This window comes from Brachyistius frenatus, unplaced genomic scaffold (assembly GCF_029030835.1).
Source record: "Brachyistius frenatus isolate BFR_SWC_R1_liver_20210118 unplaced genomic scaffold, ASM2903083v1 Contig_84, whole genome shotgun sequence".
Taxonomy (NCBI): Eukaryota; Metazoa; Chordata; class Actinopteri; family Embiotocidae; genus Brachyistius; species Brachyistius frenatus.
Genome location: NW_027210683.1, coordinates 1,274,104 through 1,292,106, shown reverse-complemented (window position 1 = coordinate 1,292,106; position 18,003 = coordinate 1,274,104). Strand labels below are relative to the sequence as shown.

General features: G+C 43.9%; 1 protein-coding gene across 13 annotated transcripts in view; it reads left to right on the top strand.

Moving 5' to 3' along the window:
- The first annotated feature begins 4,235 nt into the window (after positions 1-4,235).
- Positions 4,236-18,003, top strand: part of ncam1a (neural cell adhesion molecule 1a) — a 230,926-nt gene continuing 217,158 nt past the window's right edge. For 3 of the 13 annotated variants that reach the window (XM_069709732.1, XM_069709733.1, XM_069709731.1), the window contains exon 1: positions 4,236-4,556. In XM_069709732.1, the coding sequence (XP_069565833.1) occupies positions 4,505-4,556 (52 nt within the window). In that variant the 5' untranslated portion in view covers positions 4,236-4,504. The remainder of the gene's footprint in view (positions 4,557-18,003) is intronic. The other 10 variants (XM_069709742.1, XM_069709737.1, XM_069709736.1 and 7 more) reach the window with 6 other exon arrangements.

Below are 18,003 nucleotides of genomic sequence, written 5' to 3'. Positions count from 1 at the left end.
ATGCCATTAGTTCAAAGTCTCCAGTATGTCATCCCATTAGATTATATGCAAGACACTCTATTTGATTCCTTTTTTTAATGTCTTTGTTACAGACATTATGCAAACAATGACTTGAGCAATCGGCAGCTTCTTTTCTTTTCTTTTTTTTTCCTGCTGCGTGAAGCTGAGATAAACTGCACACTTTTTTCAGTTGGAGGAGACTTTGGTATCGCGCCGCAGAGGGTGTCCTATTTTCAGAGGAAGTGCACTAATTAGACAGCGAATTTAAGCATTTCTTTGTGCCCACATGATGAGTTTGATCTCCTGCAAGGCTGCAGCTCGGGCTCACGGCTCAGACTGCCTGGAACAACACTTGACTGCTTAAAGGTGCATTATGAAACATCTAAAACCACTTTGTACATTACTGTGGCTTCCTGAGGTGCAGTCTCACCCTCAATGCAGCCTTTACGTTTCAGCAGTTTTAGAATCACCTTGTTTTTTCTCTTACTTTGTAGTTTTTATGCACTGACACACTAAGACAAATTCCTTTTTATGTGGAGATTTACTTTGCAATAAATCCAATTGTGATTCAGTGAGCTGAAGTCTTTTAATCGTGACTCACCTCTCTGCTGCGAGGTCCTCCTCCTCCTGGCCGCCGGCTGTCCGTCTGACCTCCCTCTGCTTCTTCAGTAGAACAGCACATCAACTCACCATCACCCGTTCTGCCCGGCTCGGTATTAAGCATGCACGACAGCCACAAAAAAGGCAAACTCCATTGTTATCACCAATTTGCAGTGTCTCCAGTGTTGCTGGACCGTCAGCAGCTTTTTAAAGGTCTTTGTTTGCCGATTTCCAGACTTTGACACGAAACTTTATCTTAGGAGAGGGTCCAGTTTTTACCCTTATCTACAGCTACATGGTTCATTGAATAAGCCAGCTCTTTGGAAAAAAAAACGCAGATTCAGCTGAAGCAACCCTCAAGTGAAACAGGACACATGATGGTCTGATGTATATTTTCTCATTTCCTCCTTGGAAATGAGAAAATAGAAACCTCTGTTTCAGATCGTCAATTTCTAATTTAGGAGTCAGTAACGAGGAGAAGGAATGAGTCACTGACCACATTTGGATTTGAACACTTTCTGTATTTATTTTAAGGGCTGTCTCCCAATTTTGATGAGAAAAAACGTGACTTAACATACAAAATTAATATGTTGTTGGGCACTTTAATTGTACAGTTAAATACTTGGAAGCATTTCAAAGTATGTCTACCTTCAATATAAATCATTTCAAAGTTTTTCTAGCTTCTTATAGATGAGTAGTGCTTAAGAAAGCCAGCAAACACTGGTTAAATCTGTGAACGGTGACCTCGCTGCTCTAATGAGGAGTTAATGAGGTGCAGATGGCGAGGCAGGCTGGGAGGGTCGATCGGGGAACGAGCAACAGGTGTGCTCCGCTGCGGACACCTGGTGGACAGGTGATGCTACAGAAACGTAGGATTTACATGTTCTTTATGGGAATTTTACTTTAGTTTTACTGAAAAGTGAATGCGAGAGTCTTGTGTTTTTTCAAAGAAACTTTAAATGTGAAGCTCCAGGTCCAGAAAAACACCTATAATTTGTGCTACCTCGACTTTCTCCGAGGCCACTACCTTGTCAGAAGTTTCTTTTGAACCACATGGAGGACGGTAAACGACAGAGCAGCGACTCAGGTCGGCAAATTCAAATGTACATGTTCCTATTTCAGTATATTTCTGTTACAGTAAAGGAGCTAGAGAAATATATTCAGCTTAGAGATGAAGGTGGTTGTATGCGCTCCATAGTCCAAGCTATAAGGTTTTAAAGGACAGGTTCGAATTAAAGTCTCTTGCAAGCAGTAAAAGTTGAAAGAGACGAGTGTGTGTAAGGGCTCCAGCTCATCAGACCGGCTCTGAAGCGGTGCCTTTTGTGGAGCAAGCGCATTGTAAGAAGTACTAAAGTTGGGCTGGAGCTAATATAAGGTTCGATCAGTTTGAATTAGTCCCATTCAGCCGGCTCCCTCGCTCATCGCTCTTCACTGCAAACACCATCGTGTCCTCGTCTCGCATTCGCAGCCTCTGTGAGGTCGTCGCTGGGTCTGCGGAGTCATTGACGTGGTGGTGTAATTGAGTGCAGACAAAAGAAACAGAAGCTGTTTCAGAAGTGGACTGCAGGAGATACAGAATGTGGAGAATTGACACAAAGCAAAAAAATTACAAATATTTGGAGAATGTTTTTTTTGTTTTTTTTTGACAGCTGTCCCGGGTTTTGACAAATAGCACGGCAGCTTTGGGTTGATCCTGTGCATCACTTCAACTGTATCCCAGACGGTTGCAGTTTTCTGATCTTTCCATCCCGGCTTGATGTAGGATTGAAATTCGGTACTTGGACAGTGACAGGAAGTAGATTGAAAGGTGGTTGGACAGCAGAGTTGTGAGTCAAACTAAAATAAATGTTGTGGTCAAGTACTCTACCCCAGAAGGGTAAATGGTTCTTGGTTGTGTTGGTGACAAACGGCAACCAACATTGACGTCACCCGTTGGTTTGTGAACGTTATGAATCCTCCAGTTCAGATTCTGTCCGTCATCATCTTTGCCAGTTCGGAGCGGTTCGGAGCAGGAAGTGACCATATTTGGACGAGCTGGGGGAGGAGCCAGCGGTGGATCTGACCGATCTGATCGGAAACCTGACGATACTACGTCCCGCCCACCGATAGCTGTAACCTGACTGCACCACAGGCCTGTCAATCAAACAGACACGCCCCCAAAAACAGGTCTTCTTGAATCTTCTTTTCTAATGAATGAGGGATTATTTTCAGATGGACCTCCAGAAAACTAAGAAGAAGGAGTGACTTTAGCTAACAACACCGAGAGAACTGATGGACACATTTTATTCACTTTGGATTTGATGAGAGAAGTTGAATGGGAGTCTATGGAGCCGGAGGCTTTTTGGAGCCGACCTCTAGTGGCACTCGCTGGTATTGCAGCTCAAGACATCGGCTTGATTTTTCAGACCTGCAAGCTACGGACACTTTTATAAACAGTCAATGACTGCCGCTAGTTTTTTTTCTTCTGTAAGTGTGTGTTAAGTAGACCCTTTGATGGGAATATGGAAGATGGACTTTGATGATACGGAAGACGCAATAAAAGCAATTTTATCTGCAAACCAACAACAGACTTTTATTGAACGCAACACGCTGTAAGTAAGGAAGCAGACAGTGTTGGAAAGTTAAACGCCTCAGTAGCATCCTAGACGATAAAACGTATTTAATAATCTCATTGTGTTTTGTGAAAGCACCGATAGTCGTCCCTACAACATCAATATCGAGGTATTTGTTGAAAAATGTTGCAAACATCATTGTCATATGAGCGAAAGGATTTGTTTCCAACGGCAGCGGGACGTAGTTTTGAGCAACCATCTGCGTGTTACCTGCCCAGCATCGAATGGCAGGCAGACAAATTAGCGGCGTTGAGCATTTGGCGCTTTATTTCCTGAGTTTGTTAAAATGAATCGACTATCGAACCTGACATCCACCAGATGGATGGGAAACAAAATATTTGTTTCAAATCAGCGCTAACGTTTTCTCCAAATCTGCTCGGTGTGTGTATTTAGGCACTTGTTTGTTTTACTGCAGTTGGTCCAGACAGGGATTTGATTTTTGTATATTTTTCAGCTTGTTGTGCTGCTTCAAACAGCCGTTTGCTTTAAGGAAACTCTTTTGGAAATTCAGAGCTGCTGACTCCACACTGTCTGGATTTATTACGCCTCAGAATAAACTACTTCATTGAAGGAAACTGATGAAATTATTTGGGGGACTGTAAACAGAAATGTTTACCCAAAATCCCTATGCCTAAGGATGAATAAATAAAATACATTTTTATTATAAAATAACAATCTGGTGCCACTTTAAACATATATTTCTGTTAATTGTTTTTGTTTTTTCTTTGGCTAATTTTCAAACATTGTGGATCCCATGTTTAATTAGTCCTCAGTTTAGAATAAGCATGTTGAACTATGTGTTTCTAAACCTCAGTTAGCTCATTTGTAAGCTCAGTAATCCGAATTAGAGCCCCTGGTGACCATCTGCTGTCTGCAGGGACTGCTCCGCGCACTACTTTGTTTCTGCATTCACCTCAGCCCGGCCCCTCCGCGTCTCTCTCTCTCTCTCTCTCTCTCTCTCTCTTCTCTCTCTCTCTCTCTCTCTCTCTCCCCCTGCGTGTGCTACCGGGCGGAGTAATTCGTGCTGGTATCTCCTCCCTGCATGTGTGCGCGGGTGCGTGCTACGGCTGCTGCTTGTCACTCATTGTGCCGCGGCGCGAACACGGGTAGCGACAAGGACCAAAAAAAACCGTCCGGTAGCAGTTGTTTTGTCCCTGGAAAAAAAAAAGAAGAGAGGCTGATATCTGTCTCCCCCTCCTCACCCCTCTCCTCTCTCTCTCTCTCAGTAGAGACACCTCGGCTTGTTTAAAGTGCGCCTGCTCTTCAAGGAGAATAATCTGTGACACATTACAATGCTTCAAACAAGGGACCTCATCTGGGGATTGTTATTCATTGGCTGCGCAGGTAAGATGAGTTTTTGGGGGTTTTATCTTCTTTTTTTGCTCATATTCTGGGATGTGTGTGTCGGAGATTAATTCTTAAGCTTGTGTGGCCAGAGCAAAAGCTGCGTGCGTGCGTGCGTGCAAGGCAGGCCGAGCTGTGTGTGTGTGTGTGTGTGTGTGTGTGTGTGTGTGTGTGTGTGTGTGTGTGTGTGTGTGTGTGTGTGTGTGTGTGTGTGTGTGTGTTAGTGTGTGCGCGCAGTCTGGAGCAGCATCCTCCGGTCCCAGCGGCGGCATCTCTTGTCACATGCAGACTCCGGACAGCCGCGTTAGGTTGGAAGCTCTGCACAAATATCCACCACGAATGTCGCAAAAGTTTCTCCGGGAAGTGAGAGCTGTCTGTCTCCCTCTGAGCGGAATAAAGCAGCTGGGGGCCGTTTGGACTCGCTGGGTTCATCAGGAGCCACTTGCCTCGCTGCGTCCCCCCCCCCCCCCCAATATCTCCGCGCAATCCAGAGAAGTGTCTCAACTCTTCTCTTATCCGGCTTACTGTCCTCCCCGAGTTCACGCATATTGTGCAATTTGACTGAATACCCCCCCCTCCCCCGCACACACACACACACACACACACACACACACACACACACACACACACACACACACACATGCAACGTTGTGCGAGTTAAGCTCATTTCTGTGGTTTTAAGAGTGGAGATGGATGCCGCCGGAGTCTCGGACTGCTGTTGCCGAGGGACGCTCTCTGTGGTTCCCTTATGCTGCCATATTGTACTTTTACTCTCTGAGGGTGCGAGGAAGTCACTGTTTGTAGTTGCAAATATTAAAATATGGAAACGAAACGTCATGTTTTGTGGTACAAATGTGCCCCCTCTGCCTCTCCCCCCCTGCCCTCCGCTCATTCGCGCTGGGTCAGCCGTGACGCACCGAGGATGGAGTGTCCGGGAGAGTCGGTCGCTCTTCGCTGGGGATGCTTCGTTCCGCTCCACTAAAATAGGCATTAAAAACAATAAAATTCAGATTTTATTCGTCATAAACACGCGCTTGAAACTATTTTGTTGTTGTTGTTGTTGTTGTTGCATTGATTCCGTGTGTTCTCCGTTCCCACTCGCGCTATCATCGCATTTGGCACCGAAACAGTATATTCCGTGCTGATGTGTCAGTGGAGGATTTGAGTGTTTATCACGGGGATCTGATCTTAAAAGTTTAGCAGACTCCGACCTGCTTCATGTAACAGCAGCTCTGTTTCTCTTTGGGTTTTTCCCTTTTTTTATTTATTCTTTTGCCAAATAGTTCTCTGTAGTTCTGAACTTAATGGCGCAGCGCGTTTATGCGCAACATGATGTTGACACAGACAGATTTGATGGTACTTTTTTTTAATTTGGTTGGCTGGGAGGAGATTCGTCATCCATTGAGGACGACTGAATAGTCATTCAATGTACACAATAGGATCCAATCCCAGGGCTCCAGTGGTTATATACCTCCCCCCTCGCCCTCTCCCCGCCCCTCCCGCCCACCTCCTCCCTCCTAACCCCCCCCCCCCCACACACACACACACACACCTCTCCCGCCACCCACATCCTTCTCCTCCCTGCATCTGCCCCTCTTTTCTATAGACTGCAACTGAGTGCTCCAACCCCCAGGGGTCCTTGGAGAGAAGAAGAATAGGTTGATGTTATGATATAATTCAATTTGGAGCAAACAGAGATGATTGTTCTGAACTCGGGATGCAATTTCACCATTTTCTTTTCTGCAAAATCTACAAGTTTTCCTTATTTTATATGAATTTCTTTTTTTTCTTTTCTTTTTTTCACCTTCAGTCTAACTTCATGGTGGGGAAGAAAAACCCACTTCTGCTCCCTCCCATTGTGGTTTTATTCAGCCAATGGTACATCTGCCTCCGAAGCAGCCCTGCTTTTTCTTTCAAACGTTTGTCAAATCTTCATCCAAACTGGATTTTGGGCTGAATCAGCTCCTGTTTATGACTTTAAAAAAAGCTACATAAAACCAACCTTATATATTTGATCCGGATTGTTAACCTGTCAGGGTGTAGTTGGTTGTGTGTGGATAATGTGGATCTATGACTTACTAGTAAAAGACATGCTTTTTGTTGTATTGTCACATCGACAACATTTCCTTCTATCTTTTCCACCAAACGCCGGGTCAGTCTGTCACCGTAGTGCTGCAGACAGCGGTGTGCTGCCGAGAACACTGTGGATGTGTTCATTTTTATGATGTTTTTTTCTTTCGTATGATTCATGGTCCTGCCGAAACCTTCTGACACCCCCGCGATTTACTGCACCTCCACACAGGAGGGGAAGAGAGAGAGGAGAGGAACCTGGAGGGAGATAATTAGACGGCTGCGCCTCGGCTCGGCCCTGTTGCAGCAGAGAGAAGTTCTAATAATAAATTGATCACATTATTTGATAGAGGCTGGCTTTGGTGGAGGGATAATGACAAGATCACACAGTTTGATGGCTCAGCAATTTAATTACATTCATTGATTTGCAGTTTCTGTTCCAGTTCAATTAAATGTCCAGGTGAGCAACAAACATAAGAAAGTGAAAGAGCTGAATTATGGCTTGTTTGAAAGGAATATACAATTTCAGAAGTGACGTTGTCTACAAATTCGGACTGTTACTGGATTCATGTAACGTTATGAAGCCTAACGGCAACCAACATTGACGTCACCCGTTGGTTTGTGAACGTTATGAATCCTCCAGTTCAGATTCTGTCCGTCACCATCTTTGCTAGTTCAAAGCGGTTTGGAGCAGGAAGTGACCATATTTGGATGAGCTGGGGGAGGAGCCAGCGGTGGATCTAACCGATCTGATTGGAAACCTGACGATACTACGTCCCGCCCACCGATAGCTGTAACCTGACTGCACCACAGGCCTGTCAATCAAACAGACACGCCCCCAAAAACAGGTCTTCTTGAATCTTCTTTTCTAATGAATGAGGGATTATTTTCAGATGGACCTCCAGAAAACTAAGAAGAAGGAGTGACTTTAGCTAACAACACCGAGATAACTGATGGACACATTTTATTCACTTTGGATTTGATGAGAGAAGTTGAATGGGAGTCTATGGAGCCGGAGGCTTTTTGGAGCCAACCTCTAGTGGCACTCGCTGGTATTGCAGCTGAAGACACTTCTGCATCGGCCTCATTATTCAGTGTACTTTTATATACAGTCGATAAGTGAACCTCAGATTAACTGCTGGAAGAAGGGGAAGTTTGAAGTCTTCACAGATCACTGCTGATGGTAGATTTTTGGCTTGACTTGCTGTTGCAAGGTGTTTCGAGGTCATTGCAATTTTTCTCTCTTTCATGTGCTTTCCTGTCTTTAGAGAAACCAACTGAGGGTCATCTGCTAACAAAGTTTAAACTGGCTCTGCTTTTGTTCTCCAACGCGGCGTCATCTGCAACACTGTTGGCCAATCACGTACATGGAAGATGGAGGATCAAACGAGAACTTTCTCAAGTCATAACCTTCCTTGTTGTATTACAAACTGCTTTAAAGTGTTTTGGCATCCAACCGAATTATAAACTTGTGTATCTGTTGATCAAACTAGACTTCCTCAGCTGTATTTATAAATTTCAGAAATGTGTAAACTTATGTAAACTCAGATGTGCTTTTTTTTTTTTATTCCTCAGATCTGGGTCAATCACAGCATATTCAAACACTAAAGTTCATGTTACAACAATCCTGCAGATTTAAAACGGAGAGTTTTCTTTACTTCAGGCATCGAGCTGAACTTAAAAAAAAAAAAAAAAGTTTAACTTAACATTTTGAAGGGAGAAAATACACAATTCCTAAATGGCTAACATATGGGACTTTAACTGCTGTGGTGAGTTCAAAGCCACTATGAAAATAATACGGGCTATTTTTGACTGAGGGGAGCTGGAAAAAGCAGCCAAACAAGGGAAAATTATAAGGCGTATTTTTTTTTTTTGTGTCTGCGCTCTGTATAGAGCTACACTCTGGATCTTCAAGACTTTTGTGACAGACACACACTTTGTACTAATGCACTACTTTAGCTTGTAATGATCAAAATCTCATCAGCATAACAGCGGTATCTCCTTCTTGCTGATTCAGCTCATATTCAGCTCTACTGTATATTTCCGTTACTGTACGATTGGTGGAAAAACTCAGACAGCATCAGAAAATCACTTCTCATTCAGTCATAATTGCAAGTTTAGTTGATTTACATGATTTCTACGCTGCTGCTGAAGTTTACATAAGCCTCTATCATTACCGGGCCTCCATTTTACCCTGCAGTTCTTCTTTTTTATTCCTCTCACTGCCCTCATCTGTATTTGTGTATTGCTTCAGACTACAATCTTTTATGTCGTTTCATAGTTGGTGAATATTATCTTTATTTCAGACCTGTGCGCTGGACACAGATAAAACCGAGGAACTGATGAAACTATTCAAACAAATACATTTTCCCCAAATAATAACTGTAAACTTAAAAAGGAGGAGCACTCAAGAAATAAATCAAATAACAGTATTTCACAAGATGCCACGTTGAAATCCCACTGATAAAATATGTGAGGCCTTACATGGGATTGGTATTCCAAAAATGTTCTACTGCACCGTGCGGTCATTAGACTGAATTCATTATTTTTGCAACTAATTGGATGGCATTTTATCCACGCTTTTAGTCACTCAACACAAAGAAAGTTCTATTCATGTACTGGTCCTGTCCCGAGCGGCTGTTTGCCGACCTGTAGACAATAAACCGCCGTGTAAAGGTTAAACAACGTGTTCGTCCACGTCGTATCACAGCTTCTTCTGCTCTTCTGGATGTCAAGAGTGCTGATAGTTCTCATCAAACAAGTTCAGAGTGACTCGGCTCCCAGTTATATTTTCTTCTGACTGTTGGATGACTGTCTTTGCATATTAATCAGCACATGAATGGGGACCGTGAGTGATTTGCATTGTGGGGGCTTCGAAGGCGTCCTATGGAGGGTTGAATGTGTGGTGGAGCGGAGGAGGGGGAGGGGGGGGCTTGTTATACAGAAGTAGCTGGACACTTATTCAGTTAATCATAGTTGATATGATATGACAAGAGATACTGTTGTGTCTAAATGTGACTTCATCTGTTTGCATGATTAAGCGTTTTATTGCCCAGTTATGCAAAATGCAATTTTAGTGAGTCGTCATATTCAGACTGAGTTTAACCTCGACACTCAGGCTTTGTAATTCAAAGTGGACTTTCATTTTTCCGCTCATCTGTCCATTCAAGTTTGGTAAAAGCTTTTTTTAAGACCCTCCTTATTCTGACTGCTACTTCGGCTCTCGGTTAATAACCCTCGGAGGCCAATGGGCGGAAATCGAGTCCAAATTAATTGCCGAGTCATGCTGTGTCTCACAAACATGCTTCAGCTATTACCAGATTCTACACAATCTCCTCTACACGATTATAAAAAATATCTCTACTCACAACATTTCATGGTGAGATACATGTAAATTCATGAAAAAAAAATTGATTTAAAGGCTAATATAAACAATCAAGTATTTTTTATATCAGATGATGAAAGATTTAGATAGCCTAGACTGTCCTGAAAAAAAAACAAGATATAAAACTACAAGTTTGCCCCTATAATGACCAAGATATGAGCTCAAAAGTGAAGGTAGTGAAATCCCCCTTAAGATCGCCTGCGGGGTTCGAAGGGTTCATATAAGTAACTCTCCAGTTCTCCTTAAATTAAACATCCCAGCAGGGTGAACTGGTCGCAGACTTTAATGCACTCAGATGCTTGATGTGACTGCGCCCTGAGATCATATCCAGCGAGGTGAAATCTCTGGGTGTGGCTCTGCCTGTGAACCGTCTTTTGAAGCTGCTGCCGCTTTAAGGCGGGTAGCGCTCTGCGTGGAGATCAGAGCGGCCGATGGTGGATCTTCCTTCAGCAGAGTCCTTTGGCCTAAAACTCACCAGGTTCTCCACATCAGCTCGGAGGATGTGCGGCTCGCTGGATCTCTCCTGGGGAGGGTGCCCAAGGTGACGATGGACTACATTAGGTCGTCCCCGTTTTCTCCTCGAAGCACCTGCAGAACTACAAGCGCAAATAGTTTGTATGGATGTTCCAGTTTTCTTCATTGCTATTTATAGTCTGTCACTATTCTAACTTACCTCCACCCCCTAAAACTCCCCCAGGACCGGCGCTGGTGGGCAGATGGTATGCACTGTGGAGTCATCTCAATCAAAAATGCTTTTACTTTACTTTGGTTCACTTTTTTCAACCACGCATTTAAAAAAAAAAAAAAAAAAAAATAAAAAAAAGACATTCTTGGATTCACAAACATCTGAATATATAAAAAGAAACCATCTTCAGCTGCAGTCCCCTTTTATCGAGGATCACACATCCTCATGTTGGCACCGAGTGATTTACTTAATGTCGGATTGCTGCCTTTCCCCGAGTCACAGGTGCAGAGTGGGAGGTTTGTGCTTGATTGTCTCTTTGTTGAACCTTCAAGTGCTGAAAAATGACAGCAGTATTATCCACGTGGACCTGGCACATTTATATTTTTTATCATGCTGATGCTTCGACACTTGTCGTTTCCTGCTCAGCTACACGTCTTATCACACCTCGGTTTACATATCTGGCTGTTGAAATGTTTTTTTTTTTTTTTTTTTTTTTTATAATATAGCTCATATATATGAGCTGTTGCTCATTTGAGATGCATGCAGAGATGTGTTTTCTATGACTCGTCTTCGCGTTGCACATCTGCAGTTTGTGTGCAAAGTAAATGACATTTGTGGTCGTCACGACATCGGAACTCAAAATCTTCTAGAAAGCCTCAAATTCACGAGTTGTGCCGTGTTTTTGCTGACGTTTACGGAAAGGTCAGAGGTTCATGTTCGTTTGGATGTTGAGCTTGTATGTTGTAGTTTTCTACAGCTTGTCTTCATAACTTTATAACCTTTGTATTTCCTGCATTATTTTACCCCCCTCCCTCCCGCCGCCCCTCCTGTTTGCTTGATAAATTGTTAGCCTCCGTGGCTTCTAGATGCCGTCCATGTTGCTGTTGCCCCAGCAACGGTGTTTTTACGCCAAGCGTAAGGTACGCACGACCTCCCGCGTTGTAACCACGAGCTCACCAGGTGCTACTCGTGTTATTATCGCCACTTTCCTCGGTAGCATTTCTGCTTGTGTGCAAACTGCAGATTTAATACGTGAATCTTGCTTTTCCACGACGTTCACTGTGCTTCATTTCTTCGGGCTACTTCACCGGCGCTGCAGCTCGGTCAAAGCGTAAAACAGTCAGTGACAGTTTGTGGCATTTTTTTTTTTTTTTTTTTTTTTTTTTTTTTTTCAGCAGCTGAGTTAAAATCACACCTGCTGCATTTGTCTGAAGCTCGGGGATGATTTTTTTTCTCACTCAAATATCCTTTTGGCTTTTTAAACCACCTGGAGAGGCAGCTCATTTTCTCGTACACCTGGTGTCTACGTGGGATAATTGTTGCTCATTTGAGATGCATGCAGAGATGTTTTTTCCACACAATTCATCATGATTGTGTCTCAGATTTTGCATTTTTTCTTTTACTGAATGTTTTTTTTTTTTCTTCACCCTTTGATAATCGTCGGTCCTGATCCATCCCACCGTTCTCTTCAACCGGCCTCGTCTTTTAAAAAAATTTAGATTAAGTGCTGTAACGTCAATCTGAACCTCAGGTTTCAGTTTGCACCTTTCAGAGAACATAATGGCATTGATTGACATTAATGTATATATTTAACAGTGGCAGCAGGTGATTATTGAACTGGTCGGGGCGGCAGACTCGTACGATTTCTGCTTCTATACAAATTGTTGAAAAAGACCACCAACAAGAGTAAACATATTTCTTAATTTTTCCATGTTTATTTTTCCATAATTTGGTACATTTTAGGAGACTAAAGAGCCTCCGAGTGATCTGTGAACAGGGATGTTACTTCCTCATGGGTAAAATGGGGTTTAAAAAAAAAAAGAAAAAAAAAGAGCATCTTATAAATATGAAGGTAAATAATATTAAAGAAATTTGAAATATTCAGCTTGTTGACTTGGAATATAGCTGTGGGGGATGTGCTTTCTATTTGCTGCTAACCACTGATCTGCAGGGATGTGCTGGTGGCCTCGGGCATTGTGGGTATGTTGTGTTTGCTGCATGCATAGCTGAATGTTTGACACTGCACCTTTTATAAACCGAGCATCCTTTCAGTCGGCGACGTCTCGGCTCTGACACCTGAGCCAAAGTTGCGCGACGTGATTGAACTGCTGAGAACAACCGGAGGTTTATTCTCTCCTCCGTGATAAATATCGTTTATCTGATGCAGCTTATGAGCGCGGAGAAGTTTCTTTTCTGTTTTTATCACAATCGGAAAAGCCGTCGTCTGACTTCACCTTGACTGAGCTGCCACGGAGAGGCGAGGCCGTAGTGTACCCGGCCGTGTGTTTTACTGTCTCTTAATCCCAGGGATTGACTCGCCATCATGATGTAATGCCTAGCAATGGCGGTTATCTCATCCCAGGGACGCTGTGGTTGGCTGGCTTCCTCAGGTGTTAAGTCGCCTCCGCCTTTGTGTGAAGAACAAACAAAAAAACAAGCGTGTCTTCTGGGAGAAGGGAACAAGGCGAGATGTGCACCATGTGCAGTTTTCTGTGGACTTGTTTACTCTCTAAATTGGCACAATTGTCAGCGAGCTCAAGCAGCTTTCAGTCCATGCCGGCAAAAAGTCAAGAGTGACTTGTACTGTTCACAATCAGTGAGTGCAAGGTCTCAGATGTTTTAAAGAGCTGTCCGTGGGTTTCTTCTAATCTCAATGAAAGTATGGCCCTCGTAAGAAATGTGTACAGAAAGATAAAATTTCAAACAGCAGCTGCTGGTCATTTCTTTTTGGAAAAAGAAACATAATATAGTTTATTAATTGTTTCATTTGTGGTAAAATAAAAAGAACATTGACTTTGTATCTCCCGATAATAATGTGATGGGGAACTATTTCTGAATTAGGAAAAAAAAAAAAAAAAAATCCTAATTTTAACTTATTTTTCTGTTGAAGTGTTTAAAGAAAGTCTCAGCAATTATAACAGAGTATATATGTGCTTAAAAATACACCCTCTCCAGCAAAGCCTGCCGTGTGGTGACGATATGAAAACCAGATGAAACACAGACACATGAAGACGCTGTTGATTTGACAGCAGATGCAGCACAGACACCGAAGACCGTTTGATCAAACCGATCCGTCAAATATCATCTCATTAACTTGTAAGATCCCACAATCTAATATGGGAGCTGCATATCAGCCTCGTATGGAAATCACATGTGAACACGACTGATCAAATTGAACAGTGTGTGTGTGTGTGTGTGTGTGTGTGTGTGTGTGTGTGTGTGTGTGTGTGTGTGTGTGTGTGTGTGTGTGTGTGTGTGTGTGTCCGCGACGATTGAAAACGACATTTAACAGCAGCAGGGCATCCAATAAGGGCGTCCATTGCTGATGGCTGACGGTCATCGTGATGTCAAATCGGCATCTCGCTCCGCGGCGACAGCCGAGCGCTCCCATCATCTGTGAACGCACTCATTAGCTCTCCTCCCCGACAGCGGCGTTATATGACTGATGCGAATCACCACTCGGGTTCAGAGTTTTTGAGGGCGTTTTGGTGTCGGTGGTCCATCTCGGCGGAGAGCGGCCCGGTTGGACAGAAACGCAGCGGTCTGTTGATATGAATGAAAAACTGACCATAACGGGTAACGTTTGAAATATAGAAAGTAATGCTGAACGCTGGTGCTCCTCTGGGCTGCGTATCGAGCTCCCGTCTGTTCTCCTTTTCACTTACAACTGTATTCCTGTCCACAATACAAACTCGTTACCCGTGTGGACGACACGGCGGTGATCGTGTTGACCTCACGTAATGAGTCCGCCCTCAGAGAGGAGGTTCAGCACCTGCCCATGTCAGACGGTAGCCCATGTCAACAGGCATTAAGACCAAACAGCTTATCGACTTCAGAAAGCGGCGATGGTGGACCCACTTCACTCTGAATCAACAGAGGCGTGGTGGAAAGAGTCCTCCTCCATCCTCCGTGACGTGATTAAAACTCTACTTCCTGAGATTTGCTAGAGACGGTAAACCTCCGCCGCCGTAGTACCGAGAGCATCCCGAAGCACTGCGTCATGACGGGGTACAGCAGCTGCACCGCTGCAGAGAGATGAGCTCTGAGTCATCGGAGTCCAGCTGCCACCTCCAAACTATCTGCAGCTCCCGCCGGCTCCGTAGAGCCGTTACCAATCGCAAACGACCCTGCGCACCTCCGCTGAAAAACTTTTCTCTCTCCTGCTCTGCAGATGCACCGGCAGTAACCCTCCTCCCCCGGTAACCCTCCTCCACCATTAACCCTCCTCCACCAGTAACCCTTCTCCCCCCGATAACCCTCCTCCCCCGGTAACCCTCCTCCACCGGTAACCCTCCTCCACCGACCCACCCTGACATCACCCACCATAAGACTAGAATTTAAACATATGCAACGTCAACATTAATCATGTGAAGCTGCACTGTGCTGACACGTTTGCACTTAAATTGCATATTGAATATATATACCACATTACAGCTAATGTTTTACACTAAACTGTGCTGCTACTTCAGAGGCACTCGCTGGTATCGCACACATACGAACGCTCGTGACACACAAAGCTTTATTTCTTTTCACAGACCCAACTATCATTTTCACTTTTATATTTTCCTTCTCTGTGGCTTCGTACATTGAATCTCGTACAATGACGAATTGTATGAAATCTTTCTGGATGTCAAATGGTAAAAAAAGAAAATACAAATGGAAGAAATGTGAAGGAACAGATTGATGGGCCCAAAACCACAGAAGAAGAATAATACCACCAGGCATGTTGTGATGAATAATTTACTCATTTGCGTGCACACGGTAGTATTCTGGGCACTCATGTATAAGGAAAAAAAAGGAGGCCGATTTGACCTCACGTAAACCCCCCGTAAGAGGATTTCATCTGTTTGGTGTTTATGTTGGAACTGCTGCGTTTGATGAGATCCGGAGAGGTCTGTAATTTATTATGCTTTTACGCTAACTGCATCGAGGTGCTTCTGAAGAAAGAAAAATGAAAAAACCAGGAGTGGCTCACTGTGAGGAGCAAACAAAGGTGGAGGGAGGAGAGGGAGGAGGAGGAGGAGGAGGAGGCGGCGGGACACAATGCAAAGTGTTGTCAAGGAGGAGCCACTGGGTTGGCAGGGCACTTTAAACCTCTGGATTTATTGTTTCCCCTTTCTGTCGCTGCAGCCATGTTTTATGTAATGACGCTGGCTGGGAGCAGTAACAGCATTAGACATGGGTAGATGTGTTTTTCTTTAAATGTTTTTTAACCTTCATTTCCTTGATTTTAATCTAAAAATCTTCTTAGATGATGGACATTCTTCTCCCTGCAGAACTAGGACACCCTGTTGCTAAATTAAATGCATTCACACGAGCGGAATTAAACCTCAGATATGATGAAAGGAAAGATGTTGGATGATGATGTGATGCATGTTTTTTTGTTTTTTGTTCTTTAAAAAGAAGTGAAATCTTGTGCGTCTGTGTATCGTGGCCTGATTATGTCTGCAGAGTGAATAGCCGCTCTCCTGACTGACAGCTGTCTCTTTTTATCTGAGGCTTTTTTGCATAATGTGCTGCTCTGCTGCTTTAATAAGCCCCCGTTACACCAAAGTTCTGCAGCCATGTAATTATTTTTGCTCTATTGACAGTTGGGAAATTATGCCTGCACATGAAAACGGATTCCAAAAAGACGTCGGAGCAGAGAATTCCTACCCGTTGATGATACATGCATGTTTGACGGATGATAAATAAATTCTCCTCGTTTTTTTTTTTTTTTTGCCGTCGTTGTGTTGGAGTTTCTCTTCTGTGGGATTTGGCAGCTTGTAGTGTGTTTGTGCTGCATGACTTATTGTAAATACTCCAAATTTAAATGTAAATCCCCGGCACATGAATACATAAAGTCAAAAATATCTTGCAGGCTGCTCCGGTTGCCTCGTGGTATTGAGGCATTTTAGCCAAGAAGGCAGTTTTTGAAATAAAGGTTCAACCAATCAATAAGCTCCAAACCGAAGCTCTCTGAAGTCTTTAGAATTTTTAATTTAAAGCCAGCAGCGTTTACTTTCACTTCTCCGCCAAGGAATGCAACCGTCCAACTAAAGAACATTTGTACGGATGCTTTTGAACATTTTTATATTTTCTGATTTGTTGAAACGCCTTTCCTGACAGATCGGGAGGTAAATGTCCAGTGAAGACTGGTTCTCTTCCCCAACACCAGAGAGATGAAATATGTTTGCGTTGCAGGAACAAAAGGCAGTGTGTCATGCTGCATGTGATTGATACTAGCTCTCAGTGAAGGCGGCCAGATGGGTCGAGGCCTCGGCCTTTTTAACCCGAGCCGGCGCCGGCGTCGGAGACTCGGCTGCCCAACGGCTCCGGCTCAAACACCCGTGATGTGCTTCGGCGCTCCGGTTTGCACCGAACCTCTGCGATAATTTTCAATCCATCGCTTTGAGTAGAAGGTTTGTTCGACGGAAGTCACGCCGGTCTGAAGTTCATCTGTGACCGGATGTTGCTTTGAAGGAGTTTTTAAATCGGGGATGAACTACTGAACGATATGAACGTGGTTTGTTTGGATTTTTTTTCATTACAACATATGATTGTATTTCACTTCTTCGCCAGCAGGGTGCAGCCACTTCCAACTGGTTTCCGCTGTTCCCCTTGTATACATGCTACATGCCTTTGTCTCGCACCCATCGTTTCCACTCGTGCTAAATTTAATCTGGCGTTACGCACGAAACCAAATTTCTTTGCGCTAAAGTGAACTAACGGATAGATTGCTCTGAAAGTTAATGAGCGTCGATCGTGTTGGAAACGGAACACTTTGGACTTCAATTATCCTCCAAGCTTCGGTACGAGCAGCCCCACCGGTGTGAAGCTTCGACATACTGTCATTACATCGGTGTAATGAAAGTTTCCTCTTCCTCTGTGTGGACTCATCTTTTCAAAAGTTTTTTTGTGGAACGAAGGTGATTTATACCGCAGCTGCCGTGATCATTATTCAGCATCGCTGTGACTAGTGAGCCATCGGTAGATCACTTATCAGTGTCTGACCCACTGTAGGCGTGAAAGAGGAACTCAGAATGCCTCCTCACGCTCCTATTTTCCACTGTTTGTTTCACTCAGATGTTTTCGTACTCCGCTGTGCTCTTTAGCCGGCCGAGCACATCGCTCCGTGTCAGAGAAAACCTCTCCTGGGACTTCCGCGCTCACTTTATTGGACGCAACCCCTGAAGGAGCCTCCGATCTTCACTGTTAATTACTCTAGATTTTCGCGTAGCAGAGCAGACCTGAAGTGACGCTGCCCTCCGATGTCGGGAGGTAAAGCGAGCGGTAATTTCCCTGGGAAGCAGAGGACAGAAAATGAG